The sequence below is a fragment of the Caretta caretta genome, chromosome 6 (genome assembly GCF_965140235.1).
Source record: "Caretta caretta isolate rCarCar2 chromosome 6, rCarCar1.hap1, whole genome shotgun sequence".
NCBI classification, from domain to species: Eukaryota; Metazoa; Chordata; order Testudines; family Cheloniidae; genus Caretta; species Caretta caretta.
In genome coordinates, this window is record NC_134211.1 from 27,576,230 (window position 1) to 27,601,448 (window position 25,219).

The following is a 25,219-nucleotide window of genomic DNA, read 5'->3' on the forward strand; positions in this document are numbered from 1 at the left end:
AGATCAAATTCAATAAGGACAAGTGCAAAGTACTCCACTTAGGAAGGAATAATCAGTTATAAATTCATACAAAATGGGAAATGACTGCCTAGGAAGGAGGGACCTGGGGGGTCAGAGTGAATCACAAGCTAAATATGAGTCAACAGTGTAACACTGCTGCAAAAAAAGCAAACGTCATTCTGGGATGTATTAGCAGGAGTGCTGTAAGCAAGATATGCTGATTAGGACTCTACTGGAGTATCAGCCAGTTCTGGGCACCACATTTCAGGAAAGATGTGGACAAATTGGAGAAAGTCCAGAGAAGAGCAACAAAAATGATTAAAGGTCTAGAAAACATGACCTATGAGGGAAGTTTGAAAAAACTGGGTTTGTTTAGTCTGGAAAAGAGAACGCTGAGAGGGGACATGATAACAGTTTTCAGGTACGTAAAAGGTTGTTACAAAGGAGGAGGGAGACAAATTGTTTTTCTTAACCTCTGAGGATAAGACAAGAAGCAATGGGCTTAAATTGCAGCAAGGGCGGTTTAGGTTGGACATTAGGAAAAACTTCCTAACTGTCAGAGTGGTTAAGCACTGGAATAAATTGTCTAGGGAGGTTGTGGAATCTCCATCATTGGAGATTTTTAAGAGCAGGTTAGACAAACACATGTCAGGGATTGTCTAGATAATACTTAGTCCTGCAATGAGTGCAGGGAACTGGACTAGATGACCTCTTGAGGTCCCTTCCAGTCCTACGATTCTATGATTCCTTAGGGAAGGAGGGTCTTGTGGTTAAGGCATTGGACTGGGACCCAAGGAGATCTGTGTTCACTTTCTGGTTTTGCCACAGGCTTCCTGTGTGCCTCAGTTCCCCATCTTTAAAACTGGGCTAACAACACTTCCTTTCTTCCACTCTTAGACTGTAAGCTCTTCAGGGCATGGGTTTTGTGTTTGTACAACACCTAGCACAAGGGAACGGGGGACAACTAGATATTACTCTAGTGCAAATAATGTATAATAATTCTTTGTAGACAGTGCAGTATTGAGTGTCAATAGCAAGTTGGTGTTTGTTCATTAGAAAATAAATCCCCTGTTTTTATGTGTTAGTATGTTTGGTTTTGCAGAATAAAACCTTATGATAAGTCAGCTGATACCTTCTGGGCACAGAGGCTTTCAGCTGAAGGTCTGGTCTGTAAGAAAGGGAGAACACAATGAAAGATTCCAACCCATGGCAAAAGTCACCTTCCTTGCTGCTTGCCAGAGAGCAACGAGGACTCTCCTTGTTAGATGTCCTGACTGAGAAGGCCAGTGTTTGACATCCGTCCTCCAGAGTGGTAGAACCCAAAGCCAATGTGCTACAACTACATAAATGCCTCTGGAACAATGCTAGATGTAAAGAATAATATTATTATGCAGCTCTTCATACCTAAACAAAGGTGGCCTTTTACATGTTGAATCCTACATCCATATTCAGATGTACACACTCAGATGGAAATAGCATAAACTGACACGGCTGTAATATAACATTAGGACAGAGTACGCAAACATCAGTGCAATTAGTTAAAATATGCAGACTTTCTTTTTGTTCATTGCCTGCGGGAAAATAAATCTTATGACATGCCCAACATTCATACTGAAATAAGGTGGAGTTTAAATCACTTTTCAATAGACAAGAAGTTCAGAGGTGACCCTCAGCCTAGACAGCTTCCGGCTGTGGGGAGAAAAAATAGAATTTATTTTATATACATTTGTTGTTTGAAAGTCATATGCAGTCTGTATCTAAGTATTACTCACACAAGCCCTCTGTGCACCAGAGCAGGCAAATGACTTTTCTAACTCTTTTTAACTTTGTTGGGTGGAGGGAGGAAAGTGTTTGTTTATTATTATTTCTGAGGTGGTGGTGTTCTTAGGGGGATAGGGATACCCAGGTTAGGTATTGTTTGTATTAGTTGGCCTTCTTGCTAGCTTGCATTCCTGATTGCAGTTCTGGTTTTTGGTAGATGCTCAGAAACCTTTGTTTATCTAACACTGGCGTCCCTAACCATCAATATGATCTGAGTCCTGTTGGTGTCTCCATGACTCTTGCCATCTGGAGCTGCTTTACAGGTAGTTTCTGTGTGTCTGATGGGAGTGGAGTACCTTTGCAAGGTTCAGTGACTGAGCACAGAGAAGCTGAGAGGCTGAAGAAGGAATAAGATTTCATGTTTGTTTTCTAGGCTATGGTTGGAGTTATGGGTCTTTACGTTGAGTTCGGGAAAGAGGCAAAGGGAACCAGACTGGGAGGCTGTTTCTGATGGAAGAAGGATGAATGTGGGAGCCTGGCATTTGGGAAGCACAGGGAATGGGCTAGAGTATAGAAGGAAATGAGGGTAGATAGATGGTGTGGAGGCTCCAGGGGGGTCATGAAGACGAGGCAGTCAGTTAAGGAGAGCAGTGTTCCTATTTCTGGGAAGAGTGAAGAGACAAGCTGCCATATTTTACAAAGCTCTCCATAATTTTATCTCTCCACGCAGGTATCTGATTTTTTTTATATATCAGATGATGAATTATTGAAATTAGCGAGCTTATTCACAGGCAAATCACATCTTGAAATTCAAAGTTCCCTTCACAGTGATCTGTAGTACATCCATTTTGACCTCCCACATTTTAGTAATCATTATTTCATAGGTACAGCCACATCCGGCAGTCGCTGAAGCCAACAGGAGTCATTCCATCCAGTTCCATGGGTTCTTAGGACCTTGGTGATCAAAAAATCTGGTATACGTAATTAGGAAAAACTCATAGAAGCATGCAGTATATGTGAAAATAGGCAATGCTTCAGTCATCTGTGAACTTCATTTTTCTCACTGTTGGCCCAACCAGTGTCAGAAACAAGATGTTGACAGATACTGTTCAGTTACTCAACAAATATAACCTTTAGTTTGTCTTTCTGATTAACACCAAGTTCCTTTAAAATTTATTTTCTTGTAGCTCTTCTGGTGCCTCTAGAGTAGATTGTAAACCTGGTTTTTATTATTATTATTTTTATTTTATTTTAGCTGCGTGGGAAGTTCACTCTTTATATAAGAAGATCCAAGATCTTTTCATTAACATTTAGATAATGTCTGTGTATTTGCAGTCATCTGAAATACTCTGAGTAGCCAAAAATTCTGAAAAGACAGGAAAAATACTTTTAAAAACCCAAACACCACCATCCGCCCCCAACTTTCCCAGTAATTGCAAAAGAATGTAATGTATGGAAGATCATTTTCATCTCCTTCAGTTTCAGATGTTCTCTAATGGTGAAAAACTTGCATGCCAGAAAGCTGGGGTATGTACCAAAGTTGCAGAAACCTGCACCTAACACAAGGTAGCTGAAACTTTGAACCTTCAGAGTCCCAGCCCCAATCTCTTAATTTTGGTTGCACAACAAATATTAATGAGATTTTTAGGGGGAGTTATGTGTTTGTGCCTTGTTTGGCTCATGTCCTGATTTTATAAAGTTCGGATCTTGTCCTTACTGATTTCTCTCAGATAAACTCTGATCTCAGAGCCATTGCTCCATGTTAAGAAGGATTGCTTAGAAGCCCTAAAAATGTGTATGTTCTGTGGAAAATAGTAATATGTTAAGTAAACATCTCAAAGAAGAGTGTAGCGAGCATCATTTACTGTGTACTCCTTGCAGGTTGAATTTGAGAAACTATATCAGTAAGACAACTGCTGTTATCATGTAGCAGTCTAATATGGCAACTCCTCCATTTTGGAATGAAGAGAACAATCTTTACCTCTTGGGATGGATGGACAGACGGACAGACAGACAGGAAGCAGCAAGGAAAGAGATTATCTCTTTCCCCCTCCCACCCTCTTACTCCTCCATACAACCAGTCTCCACAGTGACACTATAGATGGGGCCTTGACCTTTCAAACAGCAGTCTCCATTTTCCAACAATTCTTAATGCAAAGCAGTTTGTATTTATTATTGCCTTTGTGGAATGTGGAAAGGGAAAATTAGATCGAAGCTGCCAGCGATGGAGATGGCATCTGCACAATTGTCTCCTGGCTCTATAGTGAATCATACTGTATATTTTAAGAAAGTGATGAAATGTAAACATACGGAACACTAAGAGAACGCACTAGAGCATGCCTGAAAAGAGAATAAGATGCTGCATGTTAATTATTCCTGAATTACCATTTGCCTTAGAGAGGGCAAAATCAGAGGTGGCTTTGATTTTGCAAAACTTCTCCAGTGAGAGGAGCCAGAACCAGGAATGGTTCCAGTCTAGATCCCTTTTTATCAGAACCTCCAAAGTTCAGTGGGCTCTGGATAAATGCTTCTGGTTTTAACCAATTCTTGATTGGTTTTCAACTTTTTGCCTCTGTTAACATATTGCTTCACTCTGGCTCCTTCCCCTTTTCCAGGTGTAATCATTTCTCCTGAGTGCAGTAGGTATTTTCAAAATAGAGAACATTCCCAGAGACTTTCAATGGGAATCGTGAACCTGACACTCAAGTGCTTTTGAGAATCTCTCCTCCTCTGTGAACGGGTGACCTTTAATGTAAGTCCCTGTGCATTTCCGCAGGTTTCCTTTTCAGAAGTGGGGAGAATTTTTCTTGGCCTCTTATTCTGTTTGTGCCATCAATTTCATGCACACTGCTTCTAATGACAAAGGTCTTAGTGCTTTAAACTGAGTAAAAATACTGACTCCAAACCAAGTGGCACCTAAGCTAGCACGATTGAAGATTCACTGATCAACAAACAACACTCTCTGCCTGCCATAATAGCCATGTGGGTGCTTCTTAATTCTTCCTAATAGCAACCCCCTGCTTTAAAATGAAAAAGAAAGGAATTCCTAGAAAGCCACTATATTCTACAGCATACAAAAGACAAGGCAACAGCTATTGTACTCTGTAAAGACAGGTTCCTGCTCCTCATATCTTAGCCATAAGTGATAAGATAACTGTAATTAATAATCAGATCTACTTCTTATATAGTGTTTTTTGTCAGGAGAGCTCAAAACACTTTACAAAGGAGATCAGTATTATGTTTCCTCATCTGTAAAATGGGGATAATATCTACTAGGCCATGCTGCATTCCCTAGTCACACATAAAATCACACATTGCTAATAGTGATGAGAATGAAGAAAATGTATGCCCTCTGGCTGTTTTAAATCTCATCAGTGGGATTGCTCAGGGTTTATGCCTGTGCAATTAAGATCAAAATCTGTTCCCCTTCCTCTTTCTCTTTCGTCTCCCTCCCACTTGGACACCACAGTGGTCAGTGCTATACAGGGACCTACATACATGAATACACATTCATTCACACCATTTTGACTGGAAGCTTTTTGAAGAGGCGACTGTGGGCTCCATTCGCTTGTCTACTATGGCCACTTTACACTGCTTAAGGAAACTCCTTGCTAGTGTAGTGCTCCCCCCGCCCACCCCGGTTCTGTTGTAGGGGCCTGGTAGAGTGGAGCTCTACTACACTTGGTTCTTCACTGGCCCAAGATCACTTGGGGGACCTCATGCTGCTGGCTCCCTGACACACCCCATCTGACAAACTCACTGGCCTCATGCCCAGATTCAACAAAACACTTAAGCAAGTGCTTAATTCCACTGGACGTTATCCAGGACTTAAATAGGTGCTTCTATGCTTTGTTGAATCGGAATCATGATGGGTTACATAGGTGAAGGTGCAAACACATGCATGCACTAGGGTTAGGTTGTCTAAAGGGTGTGCACTGGTGCTTGATCTTCCAAAGTTCAGCTGCAAGTTTATGCGCCTGCAGTTTTGTCAATGCACAAGTGAAAGCTGAGGGCTGAAAATCTTACCCATACACACTGGGTTCAACAGCAGATCCCCAACTGTTTATTTTTGAAAGTATTTGCCTCATTATAGTCCTCCTTGTGATTTAAGCGTCTTTGTATGTAGTCATTGTGGCGGGGGGAGAAGGAGTTATAAAAGATGCATGCTTTTTCAATATATTTTTTAACTTGGTTGTTAAGCTTAAAGTAGTTAATTGACTTTATTAATGATCAGATATTAAAAATTGTGTTCATATTCAGACATCAGACAAATATTTCAGCTACTATTTTGGATAAAGAAAGATTTGTATGAATGGATGAAAGATGACAGGCAGTGCTACACGGAGAGGTGCATGATGTCTGGAAATCTAAAGAAGAGGGTCTAAAAGGCAATCTGCGTAAATTCAGCATAAATTAAAAGTTCAGTTAGTGTGTGAGGTTGAAGACAAGGTTATCTCTGGGGTATTTCTGGGGAAAGGAAGTGGTAGCCTGCCTTGTTGTGAAGCTGAGGAGAGCCGTTGTTATATGGGGGAGCAGGGCAAATATTGCTTTTTTTTTGGCCTCAGGGTATCTTCTTCATAAGTACGTCTGTGCTCAGCTCATTTCCAAATTTCATTGCTTTATCTCTGCCTCTGTCTTCCTTGTGTTCCAGCCGGCTCATTTTTTCTCAGCGTCCATTCATTTCAGTGATGTATTTTCTTTGAGGCACTGAAACTTTAAAGAGAGAGCGAGAACAATTTATATGAAAAATCATTTTATCCAGATTAATGACCATTACACTTGACTGTTATCACAGCATGATTAGCTAGATTCCTTTCTGGTAGGAGAGAATAGAAGCCACTTTCCATTTCCTTACTATTTGAAGTAACCGTTGTAGAGCCAGCATGTCATATATCATGTGTCAAGATGATCTGGGAAAAATAATGCCTACATGCTTTTAGAAGAGATGAGCGGTACGTATGAAAGTTGTGTGACTATAAGGATGTTTTCAATATTATTTATTAATCTACTTTTAAAGCCACAGTCCTGGCCTTATAAAATTCCATTAGCCATGCAGGGGATTTCTGGAGACCTCCGATACTAGTGATGGGAGGCTAGATAGATATAACTCTATTGAATAAAGCCGTTTATATAACTTCTATAAAAAAATGCAGGTGCTCATTTCCTCCAGGGCAGAGGGAAGCTTAAAGGTCTAGGAGTGTAATCAAAACAGTTTGCCTGATTCTGATCTTATTTACACAGGTGTAAAAATCAGGAGTAACTTTCAACTGAGTTACAGCAGTATAAAACTAATGTGAGACCAGAACCAGGCCCAATGGGTGTAGTATTTTTAGTGCTACTTGCTTGCTGTGAAAGAGACAGATTTGAATTCATAAATGTTGTAATCGTGTTAACACAGCACAACCTACTTAGATAACAAACAGCCTGTGTACGCAGATGAGAGAGCCTGATTCCCTGGGCACTTTGCTGGCATCTCTGCTGCACTGACTAGTGCTTCCTAACATGAGTGCTTCGAGAACTTTCAAGTCTCTCAGCTGTTGCCTGCTGGACTGTCAGAACTGCTTAGGGCGAGATCAGGGGGTCTGTCATCGTGGTGGTACATTTTCTGTCATGCAAAAGGGAACTGTGGAATCGCCAAGGAACTTGTGTTTTGAAAGTGCCCCCTGAAGGATAGTGAATGGGAAATGCAGTTCAATTTCTGAAGGTTTAGTGAAAGGCATCCAGAAAACTCAATTACTGCAGAGTGGAGAGAAGAATAAGCAAGGAGATATATTTTCAGTGAAAGACCCCAACATCGGACTGGCAACATGGTTCCGGGAGAAAATAGGGCAGAAAGACAACTATCTCAGGGCTTGGGTACTCAAGCGGTTAATTAAAGGAAATACTCTTATTTCTTATAACCAAGCACTGGGTAAGGGGGAATACCTGTGTAGGATTTATTGGATTTAATTTTTAATCAGTATTAATTATTTTATGGTAATAAGGGAATGTGAGCAGATTTCACACTAGGTCTCTGAATAATGTTATTAAATTAATACAAAAGTATAACAAATAAATCTATTTTTAGATCCTTAATACACTGTACCAAAAAAAAAACTTCATTAGCTTCTGCAAGGTTGGACCCTGGATTAGCTTGCATTCTGGAGATAAGAAACTGGCCATTATCAAGGAAGACCATGCCAGGATAGAAACAGAGATGGAAAATTACTCGTAAAAAAAGAAGGCAGGCTGAACTAGGAATTAGTGCATAATGCTAAATCAGAAGAGATGAAGGAGCCTCATTACCAGCTTCAAGTTCAGAGCCTCGGTGTTAAATCTTCTTCCTAAATCACAGGTCTGATCGCAGCTCTTCTTTTTCTTTCTGGAGGTGGAGGTTATGGGGCTATGAGGATGCGGTGTGTGTATGTGTGGTGGTGTTTTTTGTTTGTAACACTTACCAGAGCCTTTGGTGTATCTTCCTTGATTTTTTTTTATTCATAATTCCTCAGGACCTCTCAGATTCTGTTTCTTTTCTTTTTCATTACCATCAGTAGTCCCAGATGCCTCCTTGCCTTCTGGCTCGAATGCTGCCAAGTGTATTCAATTGTCTGATATGATGGCAAAAGGGGAACTCTTAAAGAAATACTTTACCAGAAATGTTCAAGCTACTAGAATGGTCCTGGCAAATAAACTATACATTTTATTTGTGGAATCTGAAATGACGTAAAATGTCATTACTTTCCTGAATTCCTGCTGGTGGCAGCTAAGACATAACTCAGGCACCCGCAGTAGTTTAGCGCTGGACCTCATGCAAAGTTTCAGAGCTGGTGGATTATTAGGGCTCAGTGAAGAACAAGTTAAGACAGACTCACAGAAGTAAGAAAAACTGAATTCACTTAATCTACTAAAAAGACAAACTTTTATTATTTTGGGGGAGATGAAGAGATACCTAAATAATTCTAGATTTTATCTTCCCTGGTAATCTTCAATTAAATTAAATTAAAGTTTTCTAGTGCTGTGAAAACTTCAGACATTGGTTGTATCAAGTGTTTGCAGGCTTCCTTTGTTATCCACTAACCAAAATTACCATTTTAGAATCAAATCAATACCAAGCTTCTCTCCAGCATTATCTGTTGGGAACGCTATATATTTATTCCAGATTTCAGAAGCAAGTCTCTGGAAACCCCTGGTCACTTCAGAAAATAAATTCTGCTTTACACTGAACACCAGGCACTGAAACCATGATACAAAATTTATTTCATGCTAGAATTGTTTTGCATAACATTGTGCATGCATTTTACTCAGAAGTACTAAATTGCATACAATGCTGCTGCCTTGTTTCTTAAACTTTGAGACAAGTTTATACTTGCGTATTCTCCTGATTTTTGTACTGTTAAGTCTCAGGTTTAAAATAACACCTTTTTTTGTTTCAAATCCATACTGATTGCTTAATATGAACAATTTGTTATGAAGGGTCTTCACGTTGGATCTATACATCAATAAAATACAACATAACCAGAGCTGGAAATTAGATCTAGACCAGCTGTTGCCATCAGGTCCAAAGAAAGGTCCCATGTGTCACAAGCATGCCAACGAAAACAGACAGGGGAAAAAAAGGAGTTTCCTAAATTTACACAATTCTAGTTGAATTAAAAGTTCTTGATTTCCATGTCAGTGTGATGAGTTACGAAGGCATGGTCAATATGACCGATGACTGCCTGATGGCACTTTTTAAAACCATTACTCTGTATCTTGTATACAAAAAGAAGCAATCCATAGCAAATAAATGTACAGTTTTATAATGTTTTACATTTTGGCTACAACAATGTATGTAAAAGTAAAGAGCTTTCAAAGAAAATATATAACTTTGCTTTTTTCCCCCCTTAAAGTTAATCATACAATTGCAGTTTTTGTTTACTTCATGCAATTCATGCTATGAACAAAACAAAAAAGAAAGGAAGAAGAGATCTTCTACAGTTTTGTTACATTTTGGCCGTAGAAAAAGCCTGCATCTCTAGTACAACTCTGAAACCACATAGAATCATCCTTAAAACCTGCATGGAGCGAGTTTACTTTGTCCAAATGAGGAGGTCTTCTATGCCTGCACAGTTCCACACAGCTGTTTATTAGCCATCAATGTTCATCTCCATCTCGCCTTGTCAAGTCACTCTGACTGCCTCTGTTGGCATATATTTAGCAATGACAGGACTTTCTTTGCAAAGATCTGCATGTAAAGAATACAATCAATACTTGAGCTTCTTTCCTGCGCTTTTCAAATCAAGCTTGGCATTTTAGTTTTAAAGGAAGGAGGAAAAGGTAGAGTAGCTACATGCAGAGGCAGCCATATTCTTCTTCAATAGGATTTTTTTTTCCCATGCAGTCAGCCAGACTGAGACCTCTCTACAGTGTATCTGAGTATTGCTTTCAACTTATAATAGGCGCCCATGCAAAGTTTCATCCTACTGTGCTTGTTTGCTCAAACTTCTGCAGGGTTCCTATGGCTCAAAAATATCCTGAGAAAATCAAAATCTTCAATCGTTGGCACGTTTCAGCATTGACTAAATGCCTAACCCATTCCATAAGAGCCAGTGGATCCACCATCAGCCAAGATAAGCACATACCAGCATGGTGCCCCATTAAAGAAATGATCTGGTGCATCCATCCTTCATCCTATGTACCAATATCATGCAGCATATGGCCCACCAGTACTATTTAATGCCCACCTAGTGTCATCTTTATACTATTTAAGGGTGTTGTCACCAAATGTCAGTAGTAACACCATGCCCACAAGGTGCTACTGTGAGACATGACATCTTCAGACTTAGTCACCTGGATTATATGCAACATAGCATAGGCTAATTGTAAATAAAGCTTTTTAGACCATTCTCTGCTACTGATCCATGCTACAAAATAGATGGGATGGGAGACCAAGAACGTCTCACTGGGCTAGGAGAGCTGTAGGGCGCAGACACTGAGGATAATCCTATCGCTTTTCCGCTTATGCCAGCTATGTTGTTAAGGCTCCGTGACATTTCGTAACCTTCATTTAAAAGAAAAATGCAAAGTACAGCATTGGATCAACAACAGAATGGGCTAAGAATAAGGTCAACATTGTGGCCAGTTAAGTAGCATCCTCATGCATTGACATGCTGAGAGTAGTATCACTTGCAACGTGGTTCAGAAAGCCTTGTAAGTAAGAGCAGGTAAAAAAAAAGGGGGTGGGGGGAAGCAAAATGGTTCCTCCAGAATGGGCAGGCTGTAAAATAATGTAGGCGGTGTCATAGTTCTGTCTTAAAACAACTGGGGGGAAAAGTTAGGTGGAGGGATTTTTCTGTTTCTTTTCAGTGTAAACTTAATTGCACTTTCCCCCACTGACTCATGTATTTGGACCTCAGGCAAAAATTAAGGTGACTCGTAGCTTTAAAAAACCCAGCATTTGTTCCGTTGCTATAGAGATACTACTCATTTGCTCACAGCATTTTAAAAAAATAGTTTGCATGCATTCAATTTCCCCTTCCCTCCCCCCCCACTCCCATCCTTTTCCAGACATGCACAAAAACAACCTCAGCTAAGTATACACACATAGTTGCACAAACTATGGATGAAATTCAGTTGGAACAACAATTAAGATGCTCTCAACGTATTTCGAACAGGCCAACAATATGCTGACATTTCTTACTCTTTAGCCAACCGGCCTCTGTTTCATTCAGTAGAGAGAGCCTGCTTCGTGTTGGAGTGCATCATGAGAACTATACATTCCTCATACCAAAAGGTGTGCCATTTGGAGCATTCTCCTGATCCACTGAAGCAACCAAAACTGACTCAGGCTGAACGAAAATGGCCGATGCTTATCCAATACAGAATCAGGTAAAACACTTTGCTACAAAGGTAAATTTTAGCAGAGATACTTTCATATGAAAGTGCAGTGGTCCAACTATATCTTTGTTAATGATAATCTTACAAATTATAATTACATACACTATCTATAACTGGCATTTACTATAGACTGTTGTCTATCATACAATGGCACATGGGAATTCTAAAACCCATACCCATGATATGGTTTACATCATAGAATCTTTGCGTTTTTTAAAATACTGAATATATTATATACTCTATACAGTACACCAGTGATGGACACTGATTCAATGATAGATAACTCTTCATGAAATTAACCACTACCAATTAACTTTTATGCACATATGTAGTTCTCATTTTATACACGTAAAGATATCTGCATTTTTGATTTGCTTACTTTTCTTGGATTAAACCATTTGGGCAAGATTTAGTCTGTCATAAAAAAAATACAAGAACTCTTGTTTGTTTATTTATTTTAGGACCTAATGTTACTGAATATATGGATGATTCTGACCATTATCTAAGTAAAATTAATTACTTCTGGGAACAGTCAGGATTTTAAAAATTAATTATGGTAAATATTAGTTTACCAGAGGAAACCAATTTTAGTTAGGTTACTTTCCAGTCATAAAAGAGGTCTATGCTAATGAATGCTCCCATATGAACCTCTCTCTGTGTTCAATTTTACAGCTAGGCATGATACAGAAATTAACCGAAGGGCTGTATAAACGCAGCTGAATAATTACTTTGTGGTTCTTGGTGTTTGCTGGGGCATTTATTTATTTTTGCCCACCAAAGTGTTTGCTGTTCACAGCACATTGCAATCTATGAGTCTTCCAAATGGGCTGCCTTCACTGCTGTCATAAATATTAATCAGTGTGTCTTTGGGGGATGAAATCATTTAAGGACATTGCAGAATATTGGGCGCTGAAACTCACTGAGCTAGCTAACATGGAAGACGAAACTGCAGTTGCACATGGTAGCTCTAGCAGCTTTCCTCTCCCAAAAGCAACAGATTAAAACCTCAAAATGCAGACATCAGGTTGTTATTTTAGTGCATATCTAAACCAAGCCCACTATTCCATGAGAACTAATAGATGACTTTTTCTCTCTTTTTTTTTAAACAAGGTCACTAACTATGTGGTTACAGGACCTCAGCTACATACCCTTTCTTATTCCTCCATCAGGCGGGCAGGGATATTCCCCGGTTGATAAGAGGAAGCAGGGTCCATATCTCTCCCGAGTGCCAGAGCGGGTAAAGGGCAGGCCCTCATCAGGCGTTATAGCCTGGTCTATGTGGGGACAGTCTTCATTTGCCAGCGCCGCCTTGGCCACCTCACCATTCAGTTTCGAATCTTCAAACATATAAGCAGAAGGCTATTGAAACACTAAGAACTGTTTATCAGAGTTAAATCTGTAGGTTCGGGATCACAGCTAAGGAGTAGCATGGTGATGCTTAAAAGGTAGCACATTTGTCCTAAAAACAGTGGCTTTGTGCACTGCACCAACATAAAATAAAATACATTAAGTGGAAGGAGAAACAAAATGTTATCTCATTAGATAGAACAGCAGCCTGTGGTACTTCCACATATATGGGGCAGTTTCAGAAATTGCTTTGCACTGGTTCCTAGTCCCGTGAGCAGAAGACTGCAGTTAGAAACTGGATCATGTTTAGCATGACATAAGATGGCATATGAATGATCTGTGTCTCGTGAAAACTACTTAGAACGCATAGAACTTTGGAGAGGCAGTTAATGATGAGTTGCATTGTAGTAGCTGAGTAAATTCTATTCATGCAGATTTATATCTTTGTACAATATTACATGGGCAAAAGATCCCCAAAGTTTGAACAGTTTGTTTTGTTTGGCTTATATTTTCAAATACACAGAATGGTAGTACACATTTTAGACGGACGCACAGCATACGTTATGTATGGGAGTGTGACAGCAGAACATGGATTTTAAAAAACAATCCAGTTTCTGATTTATTCTGTGACATATGCAGTTTTTGCAATGCCAGCAGAGGATGCTACAGATGGAAAACAATACAGTAGCCCATGGATTTTGAAAATAAATTAGGTAACATTTACCCTCTGACTGCAAATAATGAAAATGTGTCATTAAATTTGTCCACTTTACTCCACATGTCCCCATGACGATCGACTGAGAATGGAATGTTTTCTGTATGTGATTTGCTTCACAGTCATAAAACAATTTAAAGTGCTCTTACAAGATTTGTAAAATGTTTTCAAAGTGCAAATTAGTATATTGAGAATATACTCAAAATATGGCACAGTTCAATAGGGACTTTTCAGCTAAAAGGAGGGGAAAACAGTCAAAATATAACCCGTCCACAAGAGCTAAACTATGTGCTTAATTGAGTGGGTACAATTCAGAAATTTGCAGCAATCTAAACCCCGGTTGCACAATGCTTATTATTTAGTTACTGTACGGCGCACACTGCTGGTGATCCTACAGTTCTTAATGAAAGGGACAATGCACCGATAAGCTTTATTTCAACCCCCTTTCCAAAAACACCTGATGACTTGCTCCAAACCCTGTGCAATTTTGACATCTATTTTTCACTGGAGCTGAGGCCAAGTAAGAAAATAGATCCAAGTCTACGTAGAGACCCTACAAAGAGAGAATGCATTAAATAGGATGAGCAAACCTTCCAGAGCAATAGTTTCAGGATGACACAATGGATAAATAATAAGTAAGGGCTTTTTGCGATTATAGCACTCTTCTCATTATCATATAAAATGATCTGCACCGATAAAGACACACATGTATGGTATGCATACTATTATATGGAATGTATACTGTTTATGTACATACATGCTAATTGCATTTCATGTCTTGATTTTTTCCCCAAGCAGATAAAGTGTTTCCCCACATAATCAACTCCATTTTGCAACCCTCTTACTGGTACTGTACCTTCTTTTTCCTTCCTGCAGAAGTGGTCAGTTCATTTCCCCATAGAATATGGTGATGGTAGGGTTTTTTGTTTGTTTTTTTTGACCAGCTACGTTTATTAATACATCAAACGCACTAATAGAAGCAACAGATACTTTCTGAAGTTGATGACTAATGATGACTAATTTGAACAGGTTTCTGAAGTTTCAGGGCATAGATTGATTGCAATTCCTGTGTGTGAATAATATACATCTATTTCATGCTCCTGTTTACTTTGCACAAAAACCACACAATTACCTTAATAACCATAAAAAGAAAAGGAGTACTTGTGGCACCTTAGAGACTAACCAATTTATTTGAGCATGAGCTTTCGTGAGCTACAGCTCACTTCATCAGATGTTATACGGTATAACATCTGATGAAGTGAGCTGTAGCTCACGAAATCTCATGCTCAAATAAATTGGTTAGTCTCTAAGGTGCCACAAGTACTCCTTTTCTTTTTGCGAATACAGACTAACACGGCTGTTCCTCTGAAACCTTAATAACCATGACATCACATGATACTGAGCTGCTACTTTAAAACTCACACTGCTAAATACTGTGAACTTTGCTATTCCTTAAGGGGATCAGTAATGCAGTGGGTTAGTGTACTAGTCTTCACGTCTACAGGATACGGCCCTGATGCTACAATGAGTCAAGCACGGGGGGGGGGACACCTATACCTCCATAGAGCCCCGCTGTTTTCAGTGTGGAGCTCATTGCTGCACTGGGTCTTAGATTATATTAATTATTAGAGATGGTCCTGAACCAAAACTGTGTATCTGAACATTAGGAAAGTTTGGATCCTTCTCCAGATCAGAACTGTGTGCTCTGATTCATATCTAATAATAAACAATAATTTAGATAGCACTCTAAAGCACTCTGCAAGTACAAGCTGAAATGCAAATTAAACCCACGGAGCACTACATCCACCCCTAAAATGCAGCTACGTCCTGGGTGTAACACATCACTATTTAACAGCACACACCACAGCCATTGTACTTCAGGCCAGGAAGTGAAACATGCCTCATCCAATTGTAGTTGCAGAGAGAATTTAGGCAGAATTACTCGGCATTTGGCTGAGACACTGGAGTTAACATCCTACTGTTTCCAAAGCCAATACGAGATTGTCAATGAGCACAAATGGTTTTACATCTCAACTCCCATAGCATACAGAAACCTAATGCCTTGGCTCCTGCTCAGGTTACAAGTGAAAATGAATTTGAGAGCATCACCCCCATTCCTGGTTGTTCATGTCATGAAACCATCACTAAAGCTCTGCTCAAGAACTCAATGGAAGGGTTATTGAAAACTAAGATTGAGGTGCATGGCAAATCTATGCCAGGAAGCATGTACAAAAACTGCCCACAGTATATGTGATACAATTTATTTTCTTGCTTTCATTAGCATTAAATTTACTCAAATGTTACAAGAGTTTTCAGAGGTAATAGACTTTCACATATGAGATTGGACCTATAATGTCTTCAGTGACACCCATACAACCCACCCGGTTTCAGGCTGCCTCTGAACCTGTATCCCCCAGTTGCTAATCTCGGAGCATTTAATGATTTTTAAATGCACATTGTTGAATAATCGCTGCTTTAGAGTTTTCTTTCCATTCCCCAGGAGTTCCTAAAGATAAGGAACTGTGGGCAAATCATTCTTCTGCAATTTGAGCTACAGATCTCTGTGTATTCTGAAACCTGTTCCACCCACAGTACTTGTGTTGATGTCAATGGCTGTGCTACGCACGAGACATGTAGGCTATGCCATTGAGATCTGCATTGTGGTAATTAAAATTGCAGTGCTAATCACAGATGACAAGTTGGCCTATATTTGGGAGAAAGGGACGTCATGGGCAGAAGTGACTGTGGAGGGAAGTAGATTTCTATTTCTGTGAATAGGGGACTGAATTATCATATTTTTTTTAGACAGTCTACAGTATCAGTAATGGATTTACATGCAGCAATTTAAATTTCAGCCCAATCCATACGTAAGTTACTCAAAACTCCCATTGTCTTCGCTGGGAGTTCTGTGCATGCTAAACGGTTTCAGGAGTGAGGAGTAAGTGCCTGATCCAAAGTCCACTGAAGTCAACTGCAGTCTTGCCATTGACTTTGGTGAGTGTTGGACCAGAGCTTAAGTGTACAGCTAAACTTGGCCCAAATGTCACTTGCAGCATTTACTTTAATTACACACTTTACTTTCAAGGTACAGAGTGGATTGTGATTTTACTGTAAGGCAACTAAACGAATTAGGGCTTGGTCCTGCACCCTTAAAGACAATGGAAGTGATGCCTGTAGCATCATTTCTGGTTTATATTTTTGGATACATATTTGTTCCAAAAATGGGCATTAGGCTAAACTTGGCATAAAATAATATCAACCTGCACCAAATTATTTTTTCCATCCGTTTAAGATTTTTTAAAATATTTTTGTACGTGAAGGATGCAAAATGGCTTCACAGTTAACTGAAATTTGCACTGTATTCTTTGGTGGGCCAGATTAAGACCTGATATTAGTAGCTTATCTCCACTGACGGAACTGGAGATGTGCTTGTTTTGTGCCCAAAGGCAAATTCATGACATGGGCGACATGGGGGCAATATTTTCAAATCACCCTAATTCTCTCCAAACAGGACCAAGATTTTTCAAATAGTTCCTAAATATTAGTAAACCTTTGGGCAAAGTGGGGCCAGTTTTTATGGTCCTGCTCTTGTTCCCATTAAAGTCAATTGCAAAATCCTGTGGATTTCAATGGGAGCAGAATCGGGCTTCATGTTAATAATAAAACCTGAATCCAGGGAAATTGTAGTGACCTTTCCAAGGAAAGATACTTGGTCTCAGGGAGGAATGCAATACCAGGGAACCATATTCTGCCTCTTGTCTCTTGTTAGATTGTAAGCTTTTTGGAGCAGGGACCGAAAAGGTATTCTGCATTTGTACAGAACCTAGCACATTGGGCCTCCGGTCTACAACTGGAACTCCTAGAGCATTACCACAATAAAAAATTGTTTTACATAGAATGCCACTTAGATTTTGTTCTTTCTAAAAATCTGTAGCATGATATACCCCCAGATTAAGATATCTAACAAAATGCTGTATTACTATGGGAATACAAGAGCACCAAAGAAGCTCTTTCCATCAGATAATGGATGTGATAGGACTATTCATTGAATCATGGTATAATTCATAGTGTTTAGCTCTTCTAGGGCTTGATCTGAAGCCCGCTAGATTCACTGGGAGTCTATTGACTTCAGTGGGCTTTGATCAGACCTATAGAGAGGTTTCTTCTCTAGATCTCCAATTGCTTTACAAAGGAAAGCAAGTATGACAACCCCCATTTCTCCCAACAGGAAACGAAGGTACAGAGAGGTGTAGTGACTTGCCCAATGTCACACAACAGGTGAGTCTCGGGAATAATCCTAGTTCAGTGCCTCATTCCTAGGACTACACTGCCTTCAAATGCTTATTTAATGACACAAGCTTTTAAAAATCCTCCATATTCAGCTGTCTTAGATATAGGGAGAAACACCAGCAGATCTCCCAGATAAGTAGTTTATTGCATCATTTATCTTTTTGGGATCCTTGTTTTAAATTTCTTCATCCCACCCATCACCCCCTTTAGGAAACTGCCATTAAAATGCCAAGGACTTTTCCAGACAAAAATTAGATTTCGAAATACAAAGATAATGATACAAACTAATAAAAGCTGCCAGGAAACTCAAAGGCAAGGCTGACAGTCCAGCCAAAACACAGATCTCCTCTCCTGTGTGTGTGTTGTGTCTCTGCTGCTGTGCTTTGAGTGCTGCACATGCAGGAAGAGGGTTATAACGGAGACTGGCCATGCCCAGTCTGTGGGCTCTCCTCCTTCCCAATGGCATGAGCTATAGACAAAGGTTCAAGGGCTGCCACTTTGACTTCACTGCCATTGTTGGCTTGTGATTGAGTTAGAGCTGTGAGAAACATTTGCATTGAGCCTCAGACCTACTTGATCTGAATCCTGGACCCAGTTGTTCACAGACCTCAATGTATCAGTGCATCCATGAGCCTCACTCTGCGCTTCTGAATGCTGGGAAACATATGCAGAGGTGGTTCCTGCATTTGGGAAGCCCAACCAAATCCTCTTTTCCTCTTGTCAAACTTCTTCACACCCCCACCAACTACCCAATAACAACCGAAAGAACCCTTCTTATCTTAATGTCTTCGGGCGGTGTGGGTTTTTTTTGTGGGGATTGGGTGGCTCCCTCCTTTAACTCACCCTGTCTTCAGAGCTGTGCAGTGGCCACTTTCCCTAATAGCAGAGTCTGTGGGGTTGGGCAGATTGAAAGGGCACTCACTGAGGGTTGTTGCCTTCCCCATCCCTTAAGGGATTTTCTGCTAGGCAAGGGGTGCCACCTTCATGACCCGTGGGGCAATAAGAATGTACCACTTCAACTGAAATGGGCCTGAGATATGCTCCCATAATTCTTAGCATGATATCCAAGGAAATCCTGCACAGTAGATTTATGGGTTGTCTCTCCCAGGGCATGAGCATCGGCAGGGCTCCCTTGCCTATTATGCTAAAGAGTCTGGGGCCTCATTAGCCCTAGATTAGAGAGCTAGGTACCAGGAGACGTAGGGCTGTTTCTTGAGCTCCCACATAACTACTGGAGGAGGAAGCAGCATATCCTGCCCTTGTTCAAGGATTGAAGGAGACAGTGATCCACTGTATTCATGTCTACTCCCCAAAGACCAAACCCTGCTGAAGGAGCAGCTGCTTGGCACCCCACAAAGACCCAGAAATCTTGGCCCCAGAAGGGGAAGCAGCAAGACATTGCTCTATCTCAAGGTAAGAAAAGGGGTCTTGGGTCTGGATGCAGGGATAGAGTGGGGAGGGGGAAGAAATGGCTGATTGTAGGGAAGGACTAGTGCTGGGAGGATACTAGTTACTTGAAAGATGAAGATCTGCTTGCTGAGGGTGTCCAGTCTAACTGAAACCTCCAAGCAAACCTTCCAGCCCTTGCAAACCAAACCTGCAGGGTTCAGTTGGTGAACCCCCACTTGCCCAGAACACTGCAGGGTTCTGATAGTCTTGACTTCAAGGGAGGCACCACACAGATGTGGGTATAGCCTGTGAATGGTCCCACAAAGGATGGACTCAAACACTTACTAAAGCTCTTTTGGATCTCAATTCTAGCAAGTGCGCCTATCTTCAGCGCCTGACGCTTTGCTCCACTCCCAACAGACAGTATCTCTTAGATGAACACTGCCTATAATCCTCATTGTGGAAACAGCTGCTCAGCATTTAGCCTCTTCGCACTGTTGCATCAGAGAAGGTAAATCTAATTGAAATGCTGTGACTGGAGGAGGGACCATTACACTGAACATCTATGGGTTACTTTATGGTTCCCCTTTACACCATTCTGGTAGTGTAAATGGGCCATAATAGACTCATAGGCGCTAAGGTCAGGATGGACCATCATGATCATCTAATCTGATCTCCTGGACACAGAAAGTCACCCACCCACTCTCGTAATAGATCCCGAAACTCTGGCTGCGTTACTGAAGTCCCAAACGATGGTTTAAAGACTTCAAGTTACAGAGAATTCACCATTTACACTAGTTTAAACCTGCAAGTGACTTGTGCCCCATGCTGCAGAGGAAAATGAAAAACCACCAAGGTCTCTGCCAATCTGACCTTGGGGAAAATTTCTTCCTGCCCCAAATGTGGAAATCTGTTCCAGGGGGTGTGGTTGGAGAATTGCCATGCTCTGGCTATTCTCAGCCACGTGGTCAGTTAGGCAGTTGATTGCAAATTCAAGAAGCCCTGAGGTTGCTGTAGCTTATGGTGGGGGCTAGGTAAACCTTTAGGCATCCCCACACTAGGGAAAGTGTAAATGGTGACTTGTAGCCAACTTTATCTCCCATCCTCCTCATTTCCTGTGCTGAACTATTAAGAAACAGCCCTTTTTTTGTGTAACAGTGATCAATCTGAGTTCCAAAGGAGGTTGTAGAGACCTGTAAAAGTGTAGGACCAAATCCTGGGAGCTGCTGAGCACCTGAGAAACCCACTATTTTTAATCTCTGATTGGTGGAATTGTCTGTCTTGCAATGCCCCTCCCTCCTGCCGGTGAACCCTTCTTTGTTTCCCCACAGTTGACGAGAGGGTCAGAGCATGCCATAGAATAAGGAGTTATGGGAATAGATTATGAATTGATAAAAATACAACCTTGCTGCTTTAGTGTCTGGGCAATTGTCAATTTGAAATTAAATATATCTCACTTGCAACTAAGAGTGAGATTAGAAGCAATAAACCTAATACTGTTTCTCTAGGAAACAAATACAAAAATACCTCTCAGCCTCTTTTTATCATTCCCTCCCAGATCCCACAAATAACATGCAGGTGACAACCAAAAGCCTCTGCCAGGACCTGATTCAACAAAATATCCATTTGGCTTCCACTCTAGACCATGCTAGGCTACAGAAAGAATTTTTTATGGACTCCAGACCCCTGGGTAGGGTTCAGAAACATGGATCACAGGCGCAGAGGTTTGTTTTTGTCATTGCTAAATCAGGCCCTTAAAATACAAGGGATATAACAACTACATGAGATTATCTAAAGAATGATGGGGAAGATATAATAAGCCACAAGCAATTGAAATGATGAAATTATGGCGTGGAGGATATGGATGGAAGTACAGCACAGAGAGCATGGGTTTGAGTCTTTGAAAATGAGCTATGATGTGCTAAGATGGGAATCACTGATTTTTAAAACAGCAGGTCTCTAAGCCAGTATGTTTGGGACATTTTCTGCTGGAGAGCAATGAAAATTAATTGTTTTCCATGCAGACTATCTGAAAGAAATAGCACATTAGCTAGATCGTGCTTTCTTGCATCGTGTACTTACTCTTTGCATTAATACCTTGTGTCACAACCCAATGGAGTTACCTATAGTCTGTGACATTCCTTGTCGTTTTGTATTTAAAGAACAGTATTGTAATCTCCTCTGCTGCCCAATATGGAGCTCGGGTTGATGGGGATTGGAGAAAAACTTCACAGAATAAAATGTGACAGTCTGTAACATACACAAGTTGCAAGCAACATACAATAATAACAAGTAAATGTTAACAAACAGAACGAGAGAGAGAGAGAAAAGAGAAAGAGAAAATGTGAAGAACATGTAAAAGAATTCATTTGTTCCTACACAGCAACTCAATTTAATTTTAGCTACCCCAAGATTTTCATGCTTTGTAGAGAGTCAGATGTATTTATCTTTAATAAACACCTGAATATTATTTTACTGTATATTTTAAACTTATTCTGAAGTATTCTTGAGTAGATGTCACACCAACAGACTTTACGTTGGTACAGCTGAGAGCAGAATTTGTCTCCTCTACAACAGAAATTTGGTATAATAGACAAATTCCCAGATGCTCCTCAAACCCGACCTACCTCTGAATATTTACTCACCACCATGTTGAAATGGGTCCCTCCAGGTAAGGTTGTCCCCCAATAAATGTACTCCAGTGAATAAGATGACCGCCTCAGACAACCCTGATTGGCCAACATTGTGACATCACTGTCAGAGAATATCACCTTCAAGAGGCGTTACTTCCTGAAGTGAGGTGACAGCATGTTGGCTTCCTGTCTGTTGATAGGTTTGGAGGCAGGGAATAGGTACAGGAGCATGAATAAATCAAGTGCTTCTTGCTCTTGGAAAGGTGTATAACACAATGGTGAGAGGTGTTGCTCCTGGAAGCGCTGCCTTCCAAAGAGGTACATCGCAGTCCCTGCTAGAGATGGTCCACCAATTCTGTACACTGATCCTGTACTTTTGTGAGTACTTTTGTGAGTCAAATTAAAATCCTAGTGATTCCATAGACTGCAGTGGATCCTTGGGTAGGTCATGGTGCAACATATCAGCTCAGTCTGGTGAGCCAGGTATTGGTTCCTCGCTAGGTAAAGTTCATCTCCCTTAAGATCTTAGAGCACCAAATTGTGGATCTAGTTTAGATTTCAAAAATAAAGAATACAGTATGATGATCTGTAGGGTATGGAGCATGGATGAATGCAAAGAACAATGAGAGCAGAAATGGGTAAGCTACCGGTTACTTCTGGTCTGTGCTTGTTTTGTAAAAGCAAATTTTCTTAGAAGTAACAGACAGAGAAAGCTTGGATGGAGTCTAAATCAGGTATAAAGTAAGAGGGTCATGGTGTAGTGGGCTGAGCACAGCACGAGGTGTCTGAGTTCTAGTCCTATCTCTGTTCCAATTCTTTCTGTGGTAGCGAGCAAATCATTTAGCTCATCTGCTTCAGCCAAACAGTGCTCAGATGTAAAAGTTGCTCTGTTTTACATCTGACTTCCCATGGCCCAGAATGGCAATTCCAGCCACTGGGGATCAGTCAGATGGAGGGATGCTCAACCCTTTTTCTCCCAGTAACACCACCTGCACTGGAGGATGGAAGTTGAATGATGTAGAAGCTGCTAGGGCAGGCATATATCATTGGAGGATGACCCTAGAGTGAGGGAATACTTAAGGAGCTGGATCTGCCCAGTTTAAGGCTGCTTTGTGCTGGAGGACTGGCACAAAGCGGGCTTAATGGACCTGTGAATTAGGTGTCTGTGTCTCCATTTTCCCTTTTGTTGAAAGGATATAATACTTATTTGCCAACCTCAGTGGGGTGTTCCCCACCCCCCTTCCAGTGGTGTAGACTGGAGTAGCTCCAAAAGAAGCTATATCAAGTTACACCAGCTGAAGATCTGACCCAGTTTATTTCCAGAGAATAAGGGCTGAAGCCACCAAAGGGATAATGGGGAGCTATTTTTTGGTTTCACATGTTGTATATGTGAAAAGTGGCCAGCTGACTACTCTGAAAACAGAAATCCTCTTTACCGTAGAAAAGGTACAGCACAAGCAAGGTAGAGGCGACTTCCCCATATTTCTTTCCTATCTGATTTACAGGCTCCACTTTAGGGGTGAGAGTAGTTCCATTTCCATTCCTATTCAATACTTGACCACTCAGCTAGCACTGCCAAGAAGGGTCCCAGTGGTTTGGGGCTTTGGCCACCCCTTCTCCATTACAGCCTGGACTGAGACAACCATCTTGTTTCACGTAAGCCTCCTAACAGCCATTGGATGGCAAAAACTTTCAGCCACTGTCACCCTGACCTGAACCATGGCTTAGCAGACCAATATTCCATTCACAATTTCCTAAGTGTCTTTCAAATTTTAATGGATTGATGATATTTATATTAGCTAAAATTCTGAATTAGAACAAAACTATAGTTCTATTGCTACTACAGGAAGTCAGACCATAGGTGGATAATTGCCCAATGACATGTTTAGGAGGTGCTATTGGAATCCACTGTTCAAGGGATATTACAGAACCCCCTCTGTGCATGACCTACAGGAGACATGAGACCATGACAGGTGCCGGACATGAGAACTTAGTCTTTTTACCTCAAGCTGTAGGAGCTTATGCTGTAGCTGGAGATCCCGGGTTCAATCTTGGGTGACACCAAGGTGATTGTTATTGCACTGTTTTTCTATAAGTATTCAAATTTTGATATTTGGAATTAGGAATTATTAAATGGCGTTTGAATTTTAAAGACTAGAAAGGCCATTTGCAATTCAAAAATGAAGCTGGGGGGAGGGAATCTTCTCCCACTTATACCTTTTGTGACTCAGGCCCAATATAATAGTTTATCTAGGGCAGTGGTTTTCAACCTTTTTTCATTGGCAGACCCCTAAAGAGCTTTGAATGGAGGTGTAGACCCCTTTGGAAATCTTAGACATAGTCTGTGGATCCCCAGGGGTCTGCAGATCATGGGTTGAAAACCACTGATCTAGGGTATATAAGCACCACTGTCTTCTGCTGGGGGGTGAATGAGAACTGCTCAGTTCTTTGTGGTTATGTATTATCTGGTGGCTAGTCTACAGCAAGGATAGAAACAGCAACGCTACTACAGTCAATTGAGATTCTTCTTTATCTGGAGTGGTATTTTGAGTGGAATGTTCTATTCCCTTTGTTGCAAACCTGTGGTTTAATGGACCATCATGATATTTATGGGTATGTATATGGCCACAAATTCATGGTTCTCGAATCTTCAAAATGTGCAGTGTAGGTTGCATAAAACCTGCTTACGATCACAAACTGCAACTAGTGGACAAGACACCTAATTTTCAGAACCACGAGTACCTGCAACTCCCATTAACTCCAGCTGCAGTTGTGGGACCTCTGCACTCCTGAAAATCAGAGGCAGTATGTTTTTTGAGTGCAGGTTATTTGGTTTATTTATGGCGGCAGAAGAAGAAATGAAACCTAGATCAACTTTTCTAGACAGTGTTTCCATTGATAAAAATTAATCTGAACCCAAAGGTGGCCCGAAATCATATTTAAAAATGGAGATCAGCTCTCTCGCGATATGTTACAATGAAATAAAAAATTCTTCGGGTCAAGTCTTGTCCCATCCCATGCAGAGAGTGGGAGAGTTTGGGGATGGGTACTGGTCATTCTCCCTCTCAGCAACAGAGCATAACAACTGCAAAGGCCACGGCAGATGTAAAGTTGATGAACTAGCTATGGAGTGTTGGTTTATTTTGCTCCTCTCCAGCCCTTGATTCCCTTGTGATCCTTTCCCCCACATTCCTCCCAGCAGCAGCCTGGTTTCCCAAGCTCTGCATTG

At 40.8% G+C, this 25,219-nt stretch overlaps 1 protein-coding gene and 1 long non-coding RNA gene across 6 annotated transcripts in view; one reads left to right on the top strand and one right to left on the bottom strand.

Annotated features, from left to right (window-relative positions):
* KCNC1 (potassium voltage-gated channel subfamily C member 1) overlaps positions 1–25,219 on the bottom strand; it is a 211,099-nt gene that overhangs the window by 35,346 nt on the left and 150,534 nt on the right. Inside the window, exons 3-4 of one of the 5 annotated variants that reach the window (XM_048855829.2) lie at positions 12,765–12,953; positions 8,975–10,780 (exon numbers count right to left, since the gene is read on the bottom strand). The exons of 1 other annotated variant lie outside the window; for it this stretch is intronic. In XM_048855829.2, the coding sequence (XP_048711786.1) occupies positions 10,644–10,780; positions 12,765–12,953 (326 nt within the window). In that variant the 3' untranslated portion in view covers positions 8,975–10,643. Of the gene's footprint in view, positions 1–8,974; positions 10,781–12,764; positions 12,954–25,219 lie in introns of those variants that run through there. 3 more of the 5 variants (XM_048855830.2, XM_048855832.2, XM_048855831.2) reach the window with 3 other exon arrangements.
* LOC142072492 (uncharacterized) lies at positions 17,889–19,998 on the top strand. Its single transcript, XR_012668888.1, has 3 exons — positions 17,889–17,956; positions 19,284–19,381; positions 19,730–19,998. It is a non-coding gene; the product is annotated as an uncharacterized LOC142072492 (long non-coding RNA).